Source organism: Apostichopus japonicus, chromosome 17 (assembly GCF_037975245.1).
Source record: "Apostichopus japonicus isolate 1M-3 chromosome 17, ASM3797524v1, whole genome shotgun sequence".
NCBI classification, from domain to species: Eukaryota; Metazoa; Echinodermata; class Holothuroidea; order Aspidochirotida; family Stichopodidae; genus Apostichopus; species Apostichopus japonicus.
The window spans coordinates 10,587,724-10,603,512 of NC_092577.1; the positions used below are offsets into that span (position 1 = coordinate 10,587,724).

At 38.5% G+C, this 15,789-nt stretch overlaps 1 protein-coding gene and 2 pseudogenes across 1 annotated transcript in view; all 3 read right to left on the reverse strand.

Annotated features, from left to right (window-relative positions):
• Window positions 1–423: 423 nt before the first annotated feature.
• Window positions 424–522, reverse strand: LOC139957859 (U2 spliceosomal RNA; annotated as a pseudogene).
• An 11,864-nt stretch (window positions 523–12,386) lies between these two features.
• On the reverse strand, window positions 12,387–12,485 carry LOC139957837 (U2 spliceosomal RNA; annotated as a pseudogene).
• Window positions 12,486–12,693: 208 nt separating this feature from the next.
• LOC139984583 (E3 ubiquitin-protein ligase TRIM33-like) overlaps window positions 12,694–15,789 on the reverse strand; it is a 9,118-nt gene continuing 6,022 nt past the window's right edge. Inside the window, exon 2 of the mRNA XM_071998532.1 lies at window positions 12,694–15,789. This exon is cut by the window's right edge and continues 444 nt beyond it. Within this exon, the coding sequence (XP_071854633.1) occupies window positions 14,770–15,789 (1,020 nt within the window). The 3' untranslated portion in view covers window positions 12,694–14,769.

Here is a 15,789-nt window from a genome sequence, read left to right on the forward strand (position 1 = left end):
GCGAAATGACCAGGCTGGTTGGGCGAAATGACCAGGCTGGTTGGGCGAAATGGTAAGGTTGGGCGAAATGGCAGTTGGGCGAAATGGTTGTTGGGCGAAGTGTCCTGCTTCCTTATGAGGTACGTCATTCTACAAACCTGCCGCCCTATATAACGGTCCATATGTCTCTATTGGTCACTTTAGTCTTTCTCTCACCCTTACTACTGTCTTGTTACTTGTTCCTTTGACTTACATGATATATATTTTATTTCACGCTACCCACATCAGTGTTTGATATACTCCCATACGTACACTATGAGGTATGTCAGTCCACAGACCTGTCGCCCGATACTCTTTAAGAAGAGTCACCCAGGAAAGAACCTGGGCACGAAAACCAAACTACCAAAAGACTGATTCGCTCTCAACCCCAGTCCCATTGCATCGAGACTGTGACTGTGTGATCATCGTCGGTTGTGGATCACCATTCCCATCGAAAGGGAACAGATACTACACATGATCTTAGCCAAAAGGCCGAGAAGCGACCTGCCGCCCTATATATCGGCCCATCTGTCTCTATTGGCCACACTAATCTTTCTCTCACTCTTACTCCTGTCTAGATACGTGTATATTTGACTTAACATGTTATATATTTTCTTTCACGCTTTGTCCGTTCTTCTAAATTGAAAAAAAAACACCGATAAGTAACTCGACCAGAGAAAACAAACAAAAGCCTTTGTTTACAGTTTTTGTTTTCCTTTCGTTTTTTTTCTCATTTTCAATCTCAAAATAAAATACAAGGCCCATTTATGTTTCATTTCTCCTTACTACCACAAAATCAAGTCTTTGTTTACACATAATAAGAATAAGAAGAAAAGGGCATGGAAGTCTTGAAAGTTTAGGTTAAATTAACAAAAAGTTAAATGTTAAAGAGTGAAAGGAGCATGATTTTATAATGCTCGCTATCTCTCTTTTGATAAACGCTTAAAATATCTGGTACATAACTTAACAAAATTACAACATTCTGTGATTTTGTCTTAAAATTTGCAAAACATGAATGAAAAGACCCAAAACTAACGTCCCAACCGAAATTGCAGAAATAAACTTAATAAAACCCGCCACAAAATAAATACAATCGCAAAGGTCTGTTTGTTAGCTTCATTTTGACACCAAAATAAAGTACAGCAACTGCGATAAATGATTTCCTTTACTAAACTAAATCTCTGGCATGCATGTAGATTACTGACTGTGGAATAATTGACAACTAATGATTAGCTGCAAACAGTATTCTACTATGGGTAAACACAATACCACCAGTTACGTACAAACCTCGACTTACGTTATACAGCCATCATGTTCAACATTGAAGATCATTCTCACATAAAGATTACGGTTGAATTATGATTCCAAGGTTGGTTCGTCGATCTGAATTTATTGAGCTAATATAAATGAGCTAAGAGGGTCACAAAAACTAAACCACAACTTTTGCCTATCAAGGATACCATTGATGAGAACGAAATGTTTGAGAGATGAACTTGCCATGATTCACTCTGTTTATCATTGATTTCAAATGATATATGCATACTACGGTGGTTTTCAATATAGTTTTTAATATTTTTCTAGTCTCCTCCACAAAGCTAACCAAAGGAAAAAGGTATCTACGAAGAATGTTATAGAGTATAGATCATGGAATCCTCACATGTACAAGTACTCTAAAATCATATGAAAGCTTCGTTTTTCAACGTTCAACATAAAGTCCTAAACACTCAAATGGATTATCTCTTCTTTTGAAATATTGTTAAAAGTAAAAAAAAATGAAATATCGACGAATTTTGTATGACAAAGAAGCAGTGCACTAGATTATTCAGATACCGTACGTAACAATTAATGATCAACTCTGTCTATAAATTGAAGAACATATTCCAATTAATGGTCGACTGTAAGATTGCCATAATCTGACGGTTCCAAATTGAGAAATTGAAACTGTTGAGAAATTAAATATGTGCTTTAATGTCAGAAGATGGGAAAAATTGAAACTATATACAGAAAGTCGGTAAAAATGCTGAAGGTTGAAATGACAACTTTAAACATAGCCCTAAACGTTAAGTGACCGAACTTATTTCATATTCGGCAAAATGAGAGATAACTCACCATCAAAGATGAAAACAAGATTTCAAATATAAGAGATTTCCTTAATGGAAAGGAAAGTAGAAAATGCGACGGGAACTTAAAACTCGCTCACAACTAATATTGGGTACCACTGTCTCTTACTTCCTTTGTGTGTTGACGCAGTAAAACACAATTATCAATTGTTTGGATGTCATGCTAGGGCTTAACATGACTGTTGAAAACATGTCATGTTAAAGTGTCCACTGTCATTTACGTTTAATGATTAATAATCTATCTAACCACTAGACCGTAGGTAAACAGCTTTCCCAACTTGGATGTTGCAATAAGGAGTTTTTCCGCAGTATCCATTTTTAATGTGGTCACGCAACGGAAATCATCATCTAACTGTCTAGTTGATAGTAACTGTCTCCCATTCTGGCTATACTGCGCCATGACACGCTTTACAGGACCTGATGTTGCGGCTCGCCATAACATGTAGATAAAATCGTTCTTTTCTGAACACACACTAAAGGGAACCCGGACAGCTTCATCTGGTTTTGTGAATTCATATCTTATCTTACTTTCTGATCCATCGATGTCGACTGCAAAAGGCCCTCCTACCGAAATGTCACAGATCAGGAAGCTATGACCTTGTATATTGATATCAAGAGATGCAGTGCATACATCTACAAGTGTCGTAGTGTGACTGTAATTAAACTGACCATCAAATACATATAAATCTCTGCTGTAGGTACCTACTATGATTTCATCTTTCATAGAGTCACTTGCTACACAGTACACCAGCCGACCTGCTGGCCAGCTGGTGACGACGTCACTTATTTTCTGACTGTGTTATGAACCATTACGAACATCGTAAATCCAGATTTCGTTGGCCACGCAAACTGTTACAACTTTGAACTTTGATAAAGGACGGAAGGACGATACGGAGCAAATCCCAGTTCTCTCTCCATCTGATGCTGTCGTTGTATTTTCCCTTTTCTGTTGATAACAGAAATATGCGAGAATTCATCACGGTCACAGGCACCAGTGATGACGATATTGCCATCGCCACCGCAAGCTATACCATTTATCAAGCAACCTTTATCCCTGATTCCCTTAACATCAACAACAGACTCTTTGCGAGCAGCAACTTTTGTAATATCGCCAACACTAAAGTCAGATAAAGATTCTAACTCTGGAAAAATTCATGTTTCATTTTTTCTATCAGAGGTTCACAGAGATACAAGATGGCGGTGTAGTAGAGTGCTCCACGTTATTTGGGCTCCCCGGAATTCATCCGGGACATTTACTTACTACTCATATCTGGTGAGATAATCATAATCACTATTCTCAGCTGTTTGTTATCATGAGTCCCTCCTCCCGTACTACAAGAGCAACTAGAATGGCTAAAAATAAGAATCAGCAGACAACGCCTACACAACGTACGTTAGATTTTGTTAGGCGAGATAGCCTATACAATGCCACAGACGAGGACCATAACTAGGAACAGGTTGACGACTAGGGGCTATTCGGGAATCCATGTATCGTATTAAAGATGACCTAAATCGTACTGATCGGGAATTCAACGGAGCTTTGGCTTTGATTAGCACCCGAGTTGAAGTGCTCGAGACAAAAGATGCAAAAACTCAACGACATATCACTGCATTGGAAACTTAAGTTTGCGATTTTGAGAAAGCTAACGAAAACTTGTTGGTAGCTGTGAATAAACAAGAGCGCTTTTCTCGAAAGTGTAATCTTCGCATAGTTGGCTATCCATATTCTGAGGAAGAGGATTGTGTTGCTATTTCTAAGGGAGTGCTTCGTACTGTCAGCCTTCAAGATGCTGAAGTTCTTAGAGCTCATCGTGATTTTGCTTCCCGTCCTAACCAACAACGACCTAGACATATTTTGGTGCGACTTACCACATTCCAAGATAAACTTACTATTCTACGGAAGCAGCGAACCACGCTCATCGATAAGGAATATTTTATCACCGACGATCTCACCCATGCTGATTTACTGGAGAAGCGGAAATGGAGTGATCGTGTTTCGCAATTATACTCGGAAGGCATTAAACTGCGATTTTTGTCAGGCCAATGGCGTGATCAAAATGGTAAACCATTTAACTTTTCCTAATTGCCATTTTGTAGTTGCCTAGTGTTCTCCAGCACAATGGGCCCGATGTTCCTTTCTGGTTATCGTATTAGGCTACTCTGCTGTTTTTCGACGTTGACCCGTCCTGCTCTAAGACAGCCTATTTCTCAAGATCAAATTTTTCTGATGGCTGGTTGGGGTTTAGAACTCTTCTTTTTCTTATTTTTCTGTTTGCTTTTTACCACTGTATCTATCGTTACTCTATCATTTTTGTGGCCAGTAAAATTAGTTAAACTTTATCCTATAAGTAGAAGTACATAATGATTGTAAGCTTCTTTATGTAAGTCTTTTTGCTGACTCTTTTGTATTACATGTACAATATTAGTAAAATATACAGTATAACAGTATAAAACTAAAAACTAAAAACTAAAAACAACATACTCGAGAGCAGTAACTTTTGTAATATCACAAACACGTAAGTCAGATAAAGATTCTAACACTGGAAATTCCTTCTTCATTTCTTTTATCAGAGGTTTACAGGCTGCTCTAATATCAGGGATACACTGAGCGTCCGTCCAATCGTCTTTAGCAGCAAGAATGCATAAGGTCTTTGCTGTTAAGTTCTCGTACCGTTTAATAACCTGTTCTCAATATTCTGTTATTTGTTTTAGTTCATCTTCAATTTGAATTACATGCAGGTCGTTTGCTGTTGTGAAATTCTTAAAGTTAGCTTCTAGGCTGCCAAGTTTTCTTAAGAGTGGGCCCTCAGTTATATCACATTTGTTTATAAACTCTTCAGATTCGTTGTCATATTTTTGATTCCCTGTTTTACTGATTTTATCATATTTCTCTCTCACTTGGCTCGATTCCTCTTCCAAAGTAACACAAAAAGTTATCACAGCGTCGTAAACTCTTCTTTTGAATTCGATGTCCTCTAAACCTCTTTTTCGTTCCTTAGTACATTCTGCAAGTTTATCTTTAATCTTGCATGCCTGCTGCTTGTGCTGATTTATAAATCTTTCTGTCCTTTTCTTTGCATTTTCATGCAGCTTCTGTTTAGTAGTTTGTATTTTCGTTGGTAAAGCTGTATAGGTGGTCTTTGTATTTGTTTAGTTCAGCAAATTCTTGTTTCAGTAATTTTCTTTCACGTTCTGCTATTTCAGTTACGTCATGCAGGTCATGACCTTTGTGCTTATTATATGTACAAGCCACGCACACAGGTACATTTCTGCAAGAACTGCAGCATAATTGTGCTTCTTTTGTGTCATGGATATGGCACCTGGGATCTTCCGTTAGTGATGTTAATTTATCCAGAGTCATATTCTTTGCTTCCATGTTATCCAATCTCAGAATGCGGGTTTTGTGATCTGTAAACATTTTACTGATGACGTGAACCTTGCAACATTGCCCACACAAGTAGTCTCTGCACTTAAAACAATAAGCTGAAACTTTTGTATTCTTGAAGCAGCTTACACATTCCTTTAAATCTTTATTTTCAAAAGACTTTTGCAATTGTATGAACTCAAGCATACTTTTCATATGGAAGTCGGTCTTGAAATCGTCAACCCCATTTTCTGGTATCACGTATTCCTCTTTACACAATGGACACTTAAGCTTTCCATTACAGCTTGCTTGAATGACTGTCTTCAAGCAATTTCTACAATATCGATGAAGACATGGTAACTGTTTCGGTTCTTTATATTGACCCAAGCAAAGAGAACACAGGAAAAAGTTATCTGCCAGATCCGTGAGAGGAGTTGACGAAGCCATTTGTCTTGATGACGAGATTCTGCAATTTATAAAATAGAGAGATATGAAAACTATTGGGGTAATATTCTTGTTATAGTAATTTCAATCACTTATATTAATATGTTCCAATAGTTTTAGAAAAAGTCAACCTTGTAAAAGAAAAAGTTTTTTTCGGTATACTTGCTGTAAATGCAGTAACATTGTCTAACTTTGCACAAACTCATTTTCTTGCTTGTATTGGATAAAATTGCGGTTGAGAAGAGGTGGGCTGGGAAAGGGTTAAGGTGCCATCTAGCCATACAAATTTGAATTTGCACAACTTTAATGGATAACCTTTTTAATCTGAATAATTTCCAAAGACGAATGACCAACAATTGTCGGAGTATGGAGCGGGTTCAGACAGTATGGTCTGGGGCGCAGGCCCTTCTTTGTTTTGTTTTTATTTCCACGTGGAATATATATATATATATATATATATATATATATATATATATATATATATATATATATAGCTATACAAACTGGTGCACTCCACCATAATTTTGACATAATAAGGAAAGACAGTCTCATCCATAGTAGTGATACACTGCGTCAATATTTGTGGTGTGTACGAATATTAATAGTTACAAAGGAAGGAGGTGAGGGGTGATGGATGATAGGTGAAGGGTGACGGTTGAGGGGTAAGGGGTGAAGGGTGAAGGGTGAGGGGTGAGGGATGAGGGATGAGGGGTGAGGGATGAGGGGTGAGAGTTGAGGGGTGATGGGGTGAGGGGTGAGGGATGAGGGGTGAGGGATGAGGGATGAGGGATGAGGGGTGAGGGGTGAGGGGTGAGGGGTGAGGGGTGAGGGGTGAGGGGTGGGGTGAGAGGTGAGGGGGTGAGAGGTGAGGGTGACGTAGGTTTCTGGTAGTTTTATATTTCCATTCAGTGTTCTGTATTCAACAATCGACGATGCTTACACTATAAGACGGTTGTATTTTTAGTTGGAAGTATGTTCCATGGTCTTTTTTTCGTGTATCCTTATAGGGTTCATCGATATCGTTATACTCATTCAATAATAACTACCTTCTGACAAAATCCACAACATATGGCCACAAGAAATCCACAACTTCACCAATCTTTTAATACTATAAGGGCATCTTAGCTCTCATGTGTGCATACATCTATATACATCCCCTTGCTAATGTATATCATACGTATATGTACGGAAGTCATTACGTAACCGTCATTTCTTGTATAATTGACTATTTAACATTTTCTATCATCTATACGATACCCGAAGAATATTTAGATAGAACACCGGGTTATTATTATTATTATTATTATTATTATTATTATTATTATGATGATGATTATGATTATTATGATTATTGTGATTATTTTTTTAGTTATTAAGATTTGATAAACAAAAAGAGAAAAAAGAGAATGAAGAGAAATTTTTCAATCCACATAAAAATTATTGCATTTTCTTCGACTTTGACCTAATCTGAAACATTAATCAAGCGATCTCGTGGGTGTAGTCAACTACCAGTGGATAATATTAAACAAAGTACTATTGTAGTGTGAAAAGTATCTACACAACCTTTCCCTGACAATAGAAAAGGACTGTATGTTGTATTGAGTTTGAGTTTCATTTATTTCCACATAATGTAAATACAATGGTGAATAGTTAAATTACAACTACTATTGTTCACGTTCCCAGAAAAACTAGTTCGTGCCACCTTTGAAGGAGTGAAGTTGTTCATTGACGAGAAATCATGCAAATGCCTTTCTCACTACGTACGTTCGAAGACCAACAAAGGTCCAATCAGTCCATTGCTGAATCGAGTGAATAAGTAACATACCAAATGAAACCACAATCAGTGTAAGTGTTCTTGCGTGACACAAGGAAACAACATTTGAGATCGATTTGTCTTTTACGCAGATATAATAAATGTCTGGTCATTATATCCTCTTTACTGGGTTAAGGGACCATTACTTTGTGGATCCCGCAGAAACGATATCATTTAATTGTGGCCATATATTTACGGTACTATGAGTAATAATCATGGGGGTGGTTCTTCCAAGTACGCGCACTATTAATACGTCCGAAACTTCTCCGAAGTTAGATGAAAGAATGGATAAATCACAGGTTATTATTATAGAGTATTGGTACGGTCGCAGCTTTAAGGATCGATGACTCTACGTACGTATGCATATACGAACGAAAGAAATTTAAATATGTTCCGTTAGCTTAAGACCTTAGAAGGACATCACAAGGCTTCTACACTTGCAGGTTTTCTTACGGTTAATTTACGAGGGATGTCTTTTTCAATATATGGGTGTCCACAAGAAGGGAGGAGAGAGGGGCAAGGGGACTTGTTAGGCGAAGATTTGGGCAGGGGCGGTGCACTTTACAGTAAAGACTGCTAATCAACGATGGTAAGCTCTGGTAGTATCCTTTATCACCGAACAAGAGGGTAGTCCCACTCTACCCTGAAACAGGCTCCCAACACACCTTTCACATTTTATGTATAGATGGGCACATTCAAGACAGTCTTGTTCCTCGTAAACTGAAGTCTACTGCATAACAGTAGAACCCAGTTGGATAGAAAGTGTACGAATGTGTACGTAAATGTACACTGCAGCTATCGGGAGACTTTCGCAGGTTAAATTGCCAATGTAAGAGACCATAGCTTGGTAACCAGTAGACTGAATATGTACTTACCTTCTATCGGTAAAGATCCCCACAAAGTAGTTCACTCTTTTACTGGTTTTAGTCTATAAAGCGACTTAACTAGATTTTCCTAGTTAATCGAAGTTCACTTCCAATTTCTAGTGTGGCTCTGTATAGGCATACTCTGTGTATATAAATCAAGCATTTCAATATACTATTCTATGGTGTTGTACAGCAAAGTAATGATACGTATTGTTTGAACGAAGATTGCGTGTATTCACGTGAGAACATCTGGTAACGGTCATTAATTAATATTGATCTCACCAGAATTAGAAAAGTGGGGTTCACGGCAAAATAAGGGGATATTGATCTCACCAGAAACAGAAAGATCGGTTTTGCGGCAAAATAAGGGGATAGGGGAGAATGTGGAAACTGAAACGGAAACTGGTTCCAGAAACGGATGCCCAGGGGTGAAGCTTTGTGGTTTTTATCGTTTCCAGTACTTACATCCGATAAATATTTTTGTTTACTAGTAAAACATTACAGTAAGTAGAAGTCAGATGTTGCCAATGTGTACTTTCCTGTCTCTTGTTTTGATAGGTCAAAGTTCATTGAGGGCACTGAAGTCAATGATGTGTTTTAATCAGATTTGTTCTTACAAATCCAAGCTAACTTTCAAATTTCTCTATAAACTCTGTGTGTAGAAAAAAAATATAATATTTCAAGCGAACAAGAAAAAATGAGCTAAATAGTCTTGATGTAGATTTTATCGAATCACTATGAATCCATGGAGGACAGGAGTTACGATTTGAAAGACGTGACATTTGACCTTGATGTAAACGTTGCACATGTTGTAAACTATGCATATACCATATACTAATACTAGTTAGTAGCAAGCAGCGTACAGATCACGGAGACCTATGTAAAGTTGATATTGTATCAACGAAGTTAGAAGGCACAATGTGGTTAGTCATTGGTGCTACATACGTTATTCCGAAAAGCATAGCAGAGTTTGGGGAGGGGAGGGGTATTAAGGGCGGGGTCTTAAGGACGATGCTTTGTGGTTTTGATTGTTTCCGGAACTTAGCCCAGCTTCTAGTAAAGTGAAGTCTAGTAATTGACCTAAGATATGTTCAAAATATAGAGTGGAAATTTTGATACAACAAGTTGAAATTTCGGCTTTTAAAATTCGTAATTTTGAGCTTGTTGGGGACATTTTCGAATAACATACGATAGAATACGACAATTCTTCCGCCGATTTATAGCTCGAAATTCCTCCTTTGATAAAACCTGTAACCCTAGTTCTATTTAATGCCTAGCCCGAAACAGTGGATGATTCCCTTTCAGCTTCCGCCCCCCCCTCCCGCCCCTTACCACACACACACCATCGAAACAACCTTACGGCGACTTTCTAACCGACATCAGAGTTTCATATACTCCCATACGTACACTTTGAGGTCACTGGCGGATCCAAGGGGGGGGGCCAGAGGGGCCATGCCCCCCCCCCAAAGGTGAGCCAAAAAGTGTTTCCGAACATCCGCTAAATCATATGACTGGAAATTAAAAAAAATCGAGAGGAATAGCAGTGGTAGACTAGTCTTAACCTTTTCGTTTTCTGGCTTAAAATTAAATGCAGAGCTCCCAACTGACCCGCATGTCGCGGTATTTAGACCCGCATTCTAACACCCAAACCCGCTGACCCGTGCAAGCGTCCGAAAAAACCGCATTGTAATTGTCAAGTATACATAAAAAAATTGGCATCAAATTTTGACTTAGCAACCATCATTTTTTTAGCATTTAGCATAATAGAGTATAAAACCTCCTTTACAGCATCATTTGAACCTCAAATTAGCCTATAATTCTTTTCATTGGGGCGAGCAGCGAACATTTTCATGCCACGGGAAAGAATGAATTATCACCTACTATTCAATTTATTGCTGTTACACACAAAAAAAAATGCATATTTGTCAGAAAATTTTGGGTGACAAAAGCCTTTCTAAGTGCCACCATTTTATATGTAGGCATCACCAGGATTCCAAAAAAATTATACCCCTCCCCAGCAGTGGCGGCGGAACCGGGGGGGCTTGGGGGGCTCAGCCCCCAATGAAAAAGTTGAGGGGGCAAATGCATGATAACCCCCCCCCCCCTCCCAATATTTACCAAGGCTCCGAAACGTGCATCTGCCCATTTTTCAATGCATACTTGTCGATCTGTCCGATGCACACGTATACTATATAGGTGTAATAGGTGTCCCCTGGCTATAGACCACATTGTCACCCCAACCGCGTCTTCACGCCCCGTGAAAAGTGGAAGCAGTGAGTGTGAGTACCGGTAGGCGTAACACAACTTCGTCTTAGGCCAATGACTTGCCTCATTTCAGCCAGTTCTCCAACATCCCCTTACTGAGCGGCGGAGCGTATATATATACACAGTCAGGGGGCGGATGCCCCCCCCCCCGGACGTACTCAAATGGACTGCTGGTGCCCTTTTGAGCTTTTCACTACTTTTTACTTATTCGCGATTATTGACTATTTTATTGCGCTCTCATATACCTATTGACATTTGTCATATTCTTTTTGTGTAATTTTCCGACAAAATGGCGACGACACCTATTTATTCTCCGTTTATCTGCAAATTAGCAAGGCCCGGAAAGGGTCATTTCCTGCAATCTAGGGAGTATCTTTATCCAAAATTTTTCTGTACGCTCCGCGCCAACCTGTGGTGGCGCTCCGCTTAGATAGTGTTGAAAGCGCCCCTACAGACCATTCTTGCCCCCCCCCTGACCAATACCCCAAGCTCCGCCACTGCCCTTACCACACTCAAAAACGTCTTTGCGAGTACACTATGAGTAATAGCTACTCTCTTAAAGCACCATCGAATATACAAAATTACAATGTTTTTACAGACTTTTACGTGCAATCTGCAGACTTGAGACCCATATTTTAGGGCTAGGTATTCGCAGCATAAAACACTCGGGAAGTGCCGTTTCCGGCCATCTGGGGGTTTGAAAAAACCCAAAATTTTCTTGTACGCTCCGCGCCAACTGATGGTGGCGCTCCGCTTAGATAGTCTCCATACATTAGCCCCCCAATAATTTTTCCGTTCCGCCGCGCCTGTCACCCAGGACGGCGATTCGTGGCATGGACCAGCATTTGCCTTCTCAAGAGTTGGGAGCTATGTAAATGTATGAGCATGAGGATTTACAAGCTGGTTGTAAGGAATTTATAACCTATGAGAAATAAAATTTCTTGAGAAAGATGATCCCAACTTTGTTTTATAAATATTTTAGAAAATTACACCTGGGAAGCATTTTTTTTAGAAGTAAATTAACATCACCATTGTACACTTTTGTCACACCAAATTGCATCTGAGGGCATTCAGCAATAGAAAATTTTCCAAAGGCGATGGGGGCCCCCCTCCCCTTACACCCCTCCCCCATATCACTCTAATGCCACTTTGGCCCCTCCCAAACAAAGGCCCTGGATCCGCCAGTGTATGAGGTACGCCATTCTACAGACCTGCCGCCCTATATATCAGCCCATCTGTCTCTATTGGTCACTTTAGTCTTTCTCTCCCTTACTACTGTCTTGTTACTTGTTCATATGACTTACATGTTATATCATTTTATTTCACGCTACCCACATCAGTGTTTGATATACTCCTATACGTACACTATGAGGTATTTCATTCTACAGACCTGCCGCCCGATACTCTTTAAGAAGAGTCACCCAGGAAAGAACCACGGCATGAAAACCAAACTACCGAACGACTGATCCGCTCTCAACCCCAGTCCCCTTGCATCGAGACTGTGACTGTGTGATCATCGTCGGGTGTGGATCACCGTTCCAATTGAAAGGGAACAGATACTACACATGATCTTAGCCAAAAGGCCGAGAAGCGACCTGCCGCCCTATATATCGGCCCATCTGTCTCTATTGGCCACACTAATCTTTCTCTCACCCTTACTCCTGTCTAGTTACGTGTTCATTTGACTTAACATGTTATATATTTGCTTTCACGCTTTGTCCGTTCTTCTAAATTGAAAAAAAAGATAAGTAACTCGACCAGAGAAAACAAACAAAAGCCTTTATTTACAGTTTTTGTTTTCCTTTCGTTATTTTTCTCATTTTCAATCTCAAAATAAAATACAAGGCCCGTTTATGTTTCATTTCTCCTTACTACCACAAAATCAAGTCTTTGTTTACACATAATAAGAATAAGAAGAAAAGGGCATGGAAGTCTTGAAAGTTTAGGTTAAATTAACAAAAAGTTAAATGTTAAAGAGTGAAAGGAGCATGATTTTATAATGCTCGCTATATCTCTTTCTCTCTTTTGATAAACGCTTAAAATAGCTGATACATAACTTAACAAAATTACAACATTCTGTGATTTTGTCTTAATTTGCAAAACATGAATGGAAAGACCCAAAACAAACTTCCCAACCGAAATTGCAGAAATAAACTTAATAAAACCCGCCACAAAATAAATACAATCGTAAAGCTCTGTTTGTTAGCTTCATTTTGACACCAAAATAAAGTACAGCAACTGCAATAAATAGTTTCCTTTACTAAACTAAATCTCTGGCATGCATGTAGATTACTGACTGTGGAATAATTGACAATTAATGATTAGCTGTAAACAGTATTCTACTAAGGGTAAACACAATACCACCAGTTACGTACAAACCTCAACTTACGTTATACAGCCATCATGTTCAACGTTGAAGATCATTCTCACATAAAGAGTACTGTTGAATTCTGATTCCAAGGTTGGTTCGTCAATCTGAATTTATTGAATTGATGTAAATGAGCTATAACAGGGTCACAAAAACTAAACCACAACATTTGCCTATCAAGGATACCATTGATGAGAACGAAATGTGTGAGAGATCAACGTGTCATGATTTAATTGCAGTGCGATAATATTTGATATTATTGTCACAAAACAATGAAACCCACCATTGACGAGCCTCTCGTGTATCTAGCGAATTTTTTATAGATCAAATCAGCATGTTTGGTTGTGACTGCTGGTACTTTAGAATAGATGTGTTAGAAATAATGTAACACTGAATTCTAGTCAATGCAAATCAAAGATATGGTTTCACTCTGTTTATCATTGATTTCAAATGATATAGGCATACTAGGGTGGTTTTCAATATAGTTTTCAATATGTTTCTTCTCTCCTCCACAAAGCTAAGCAAAGGTACAAGGTATCTACGAAGAATGTTATAGAGTATAGATCACGGAATCCTCACATGTACAAGGTAAAGATGTTTTAAAAATCTTATTAAACCTTCGTTTTTCAACGTTCAACAGATAGCCCTAAAACATATTGTTAACTCAAATGGCTTTTCTCTTCTTATGAAATCTTGTTAAAACTAAAAACCTTTGAAATATCGACGAATTTTTATGACAAAGAAGCAGCACTAGATTATTCAGATAACGAATACTTGTTGGTAGCTGTGAATAAACAAGAGCGCTTTTCTCGAAAGTGTAATCTTCGCATAGTTGGCTATCCATAGTCTTCGTACTGTCGGCCTTCAAGATGCTAAGTTCTGAGAGCTCATCGTGATGGTGCTTCCCGTCCTAACCAGCAACGACCTAGACATATTTTGGTGCGACTAACCACATTCCAAGACAAACTTACTATTCTACGGAAGCAGCGAACCTCCCTCATCGATAGGGAGTATTTTATCAACGACGATCTCACCCATGCTGATTTACTGGAGAAGCGGAAATGGAGTGATCGTGTTTCGCAATTATACTCGGAAGGCATTAAACTGCGTTTCTTGTCAGGCCAATGGCGTGATCAAAATGTTAAATCATTTAACTTCTCCTAATTGCCATGATGTAGTTGTCTAGTTTCTCCAGCACTGTGGGCCCGATGTATCTTCCTGATAATCGTAGTACTCTGCTGTTTTTCGACGTTGACCCGCCCCTGCTCCAAGACAGCTTATCTCTCAAGGTCAGATTTTTCTGATGGCTGTTTGGGGTTAAGTACTTTTCTTTTTCTTTCTTTTTCTGTTTGCTTTTAACCACTGTATCTATCGTAACTTTATCATTTTTATGGCCAGTAAAATTAGTTAAACTTTATCCTATAAGTAAAAGTACATAATGATTGTAAGCTTCTTTATGTAAGTCTTTTTGCTGATTCTTGTGTATTATAAGTTACGGTACTGTAAAGAAATTACAATACATTAAATAAAAAAAGTAAATAGAAGAAGAAAGAAGAAAGTAAACAGAAAAAAAATACAGTAAGAAGAAAAAAGGCACAAAGGGAAATCAAACTAGGAGAATCTTGCTCTATGTCTGCTGCAGTAACTTTTTGAATATCACAAACACTAAAGTCAGATAAAGATTCTAACACTGGAAATTCCTTCTTCATTTCTTTTATCATAGGTTCACAGGCTGCCCTAATATCAGGAATACACTGAACGTCTGTCCAATCGTCTTTAGAAGCAAGAACGCATGAGGTCTTTGCTTTTAAGTTCTCGTACCGTTTAATAACCTGTTCGCAATATTCTGTTATTTGTTTTAGTACATCTTTATTTTCATATACACGCAGTTCGTTTGCTGTTGTCAAATTCTGAAAGTTAGCTTTTAGGCTGCCAAGTTTTCTTAAGAGTGGGCCCTCAGTTATATCACATTTGTTTATAAAATCTTCAGATTCTTTGTCATATTTTTGATTTGCTGTTTTACTGATTTCATCATATTCCTCTCTCACTTGTCTCAATTCCTCTTCCAAATTAAGGGTTATCTGACCGTCGTTAACTCTTCTTCTGCATTCGATGTCTTCTAAACCTCTTTTTCGTTCCTTAGTATATTCCGCAAGTTGATCTGCAATCTCTTGTGTCTGCTGTTTGTGCTGATTTGTCAATCCTTCTGTCTTTTTCACGGCATTTTCATTCAGCTTCTCTGCAGTAGTTTGTATTTTCGTTTGTAGGCCGTATAGTTGGTTTTTGTATTTGGTTGGTTTAGCAAATTCTTGTTTCAGTAACTTTCTTTCACGTTCTGCTATTTCAGTAACGTCATGCAGGTCATGACCTTTGTGCTTATTATATGTACAAGCTATGCACACTGGTACATTTTCGCAAGAACTGCAGCATAATTGTGCTTCTTTTTTGTCATGGATATGGCACCTGGGGTCTTCCGTAAGTGACGTTAATTTATCCAGTGTCATATTCTTTGCTTCCATATTATCCAATCT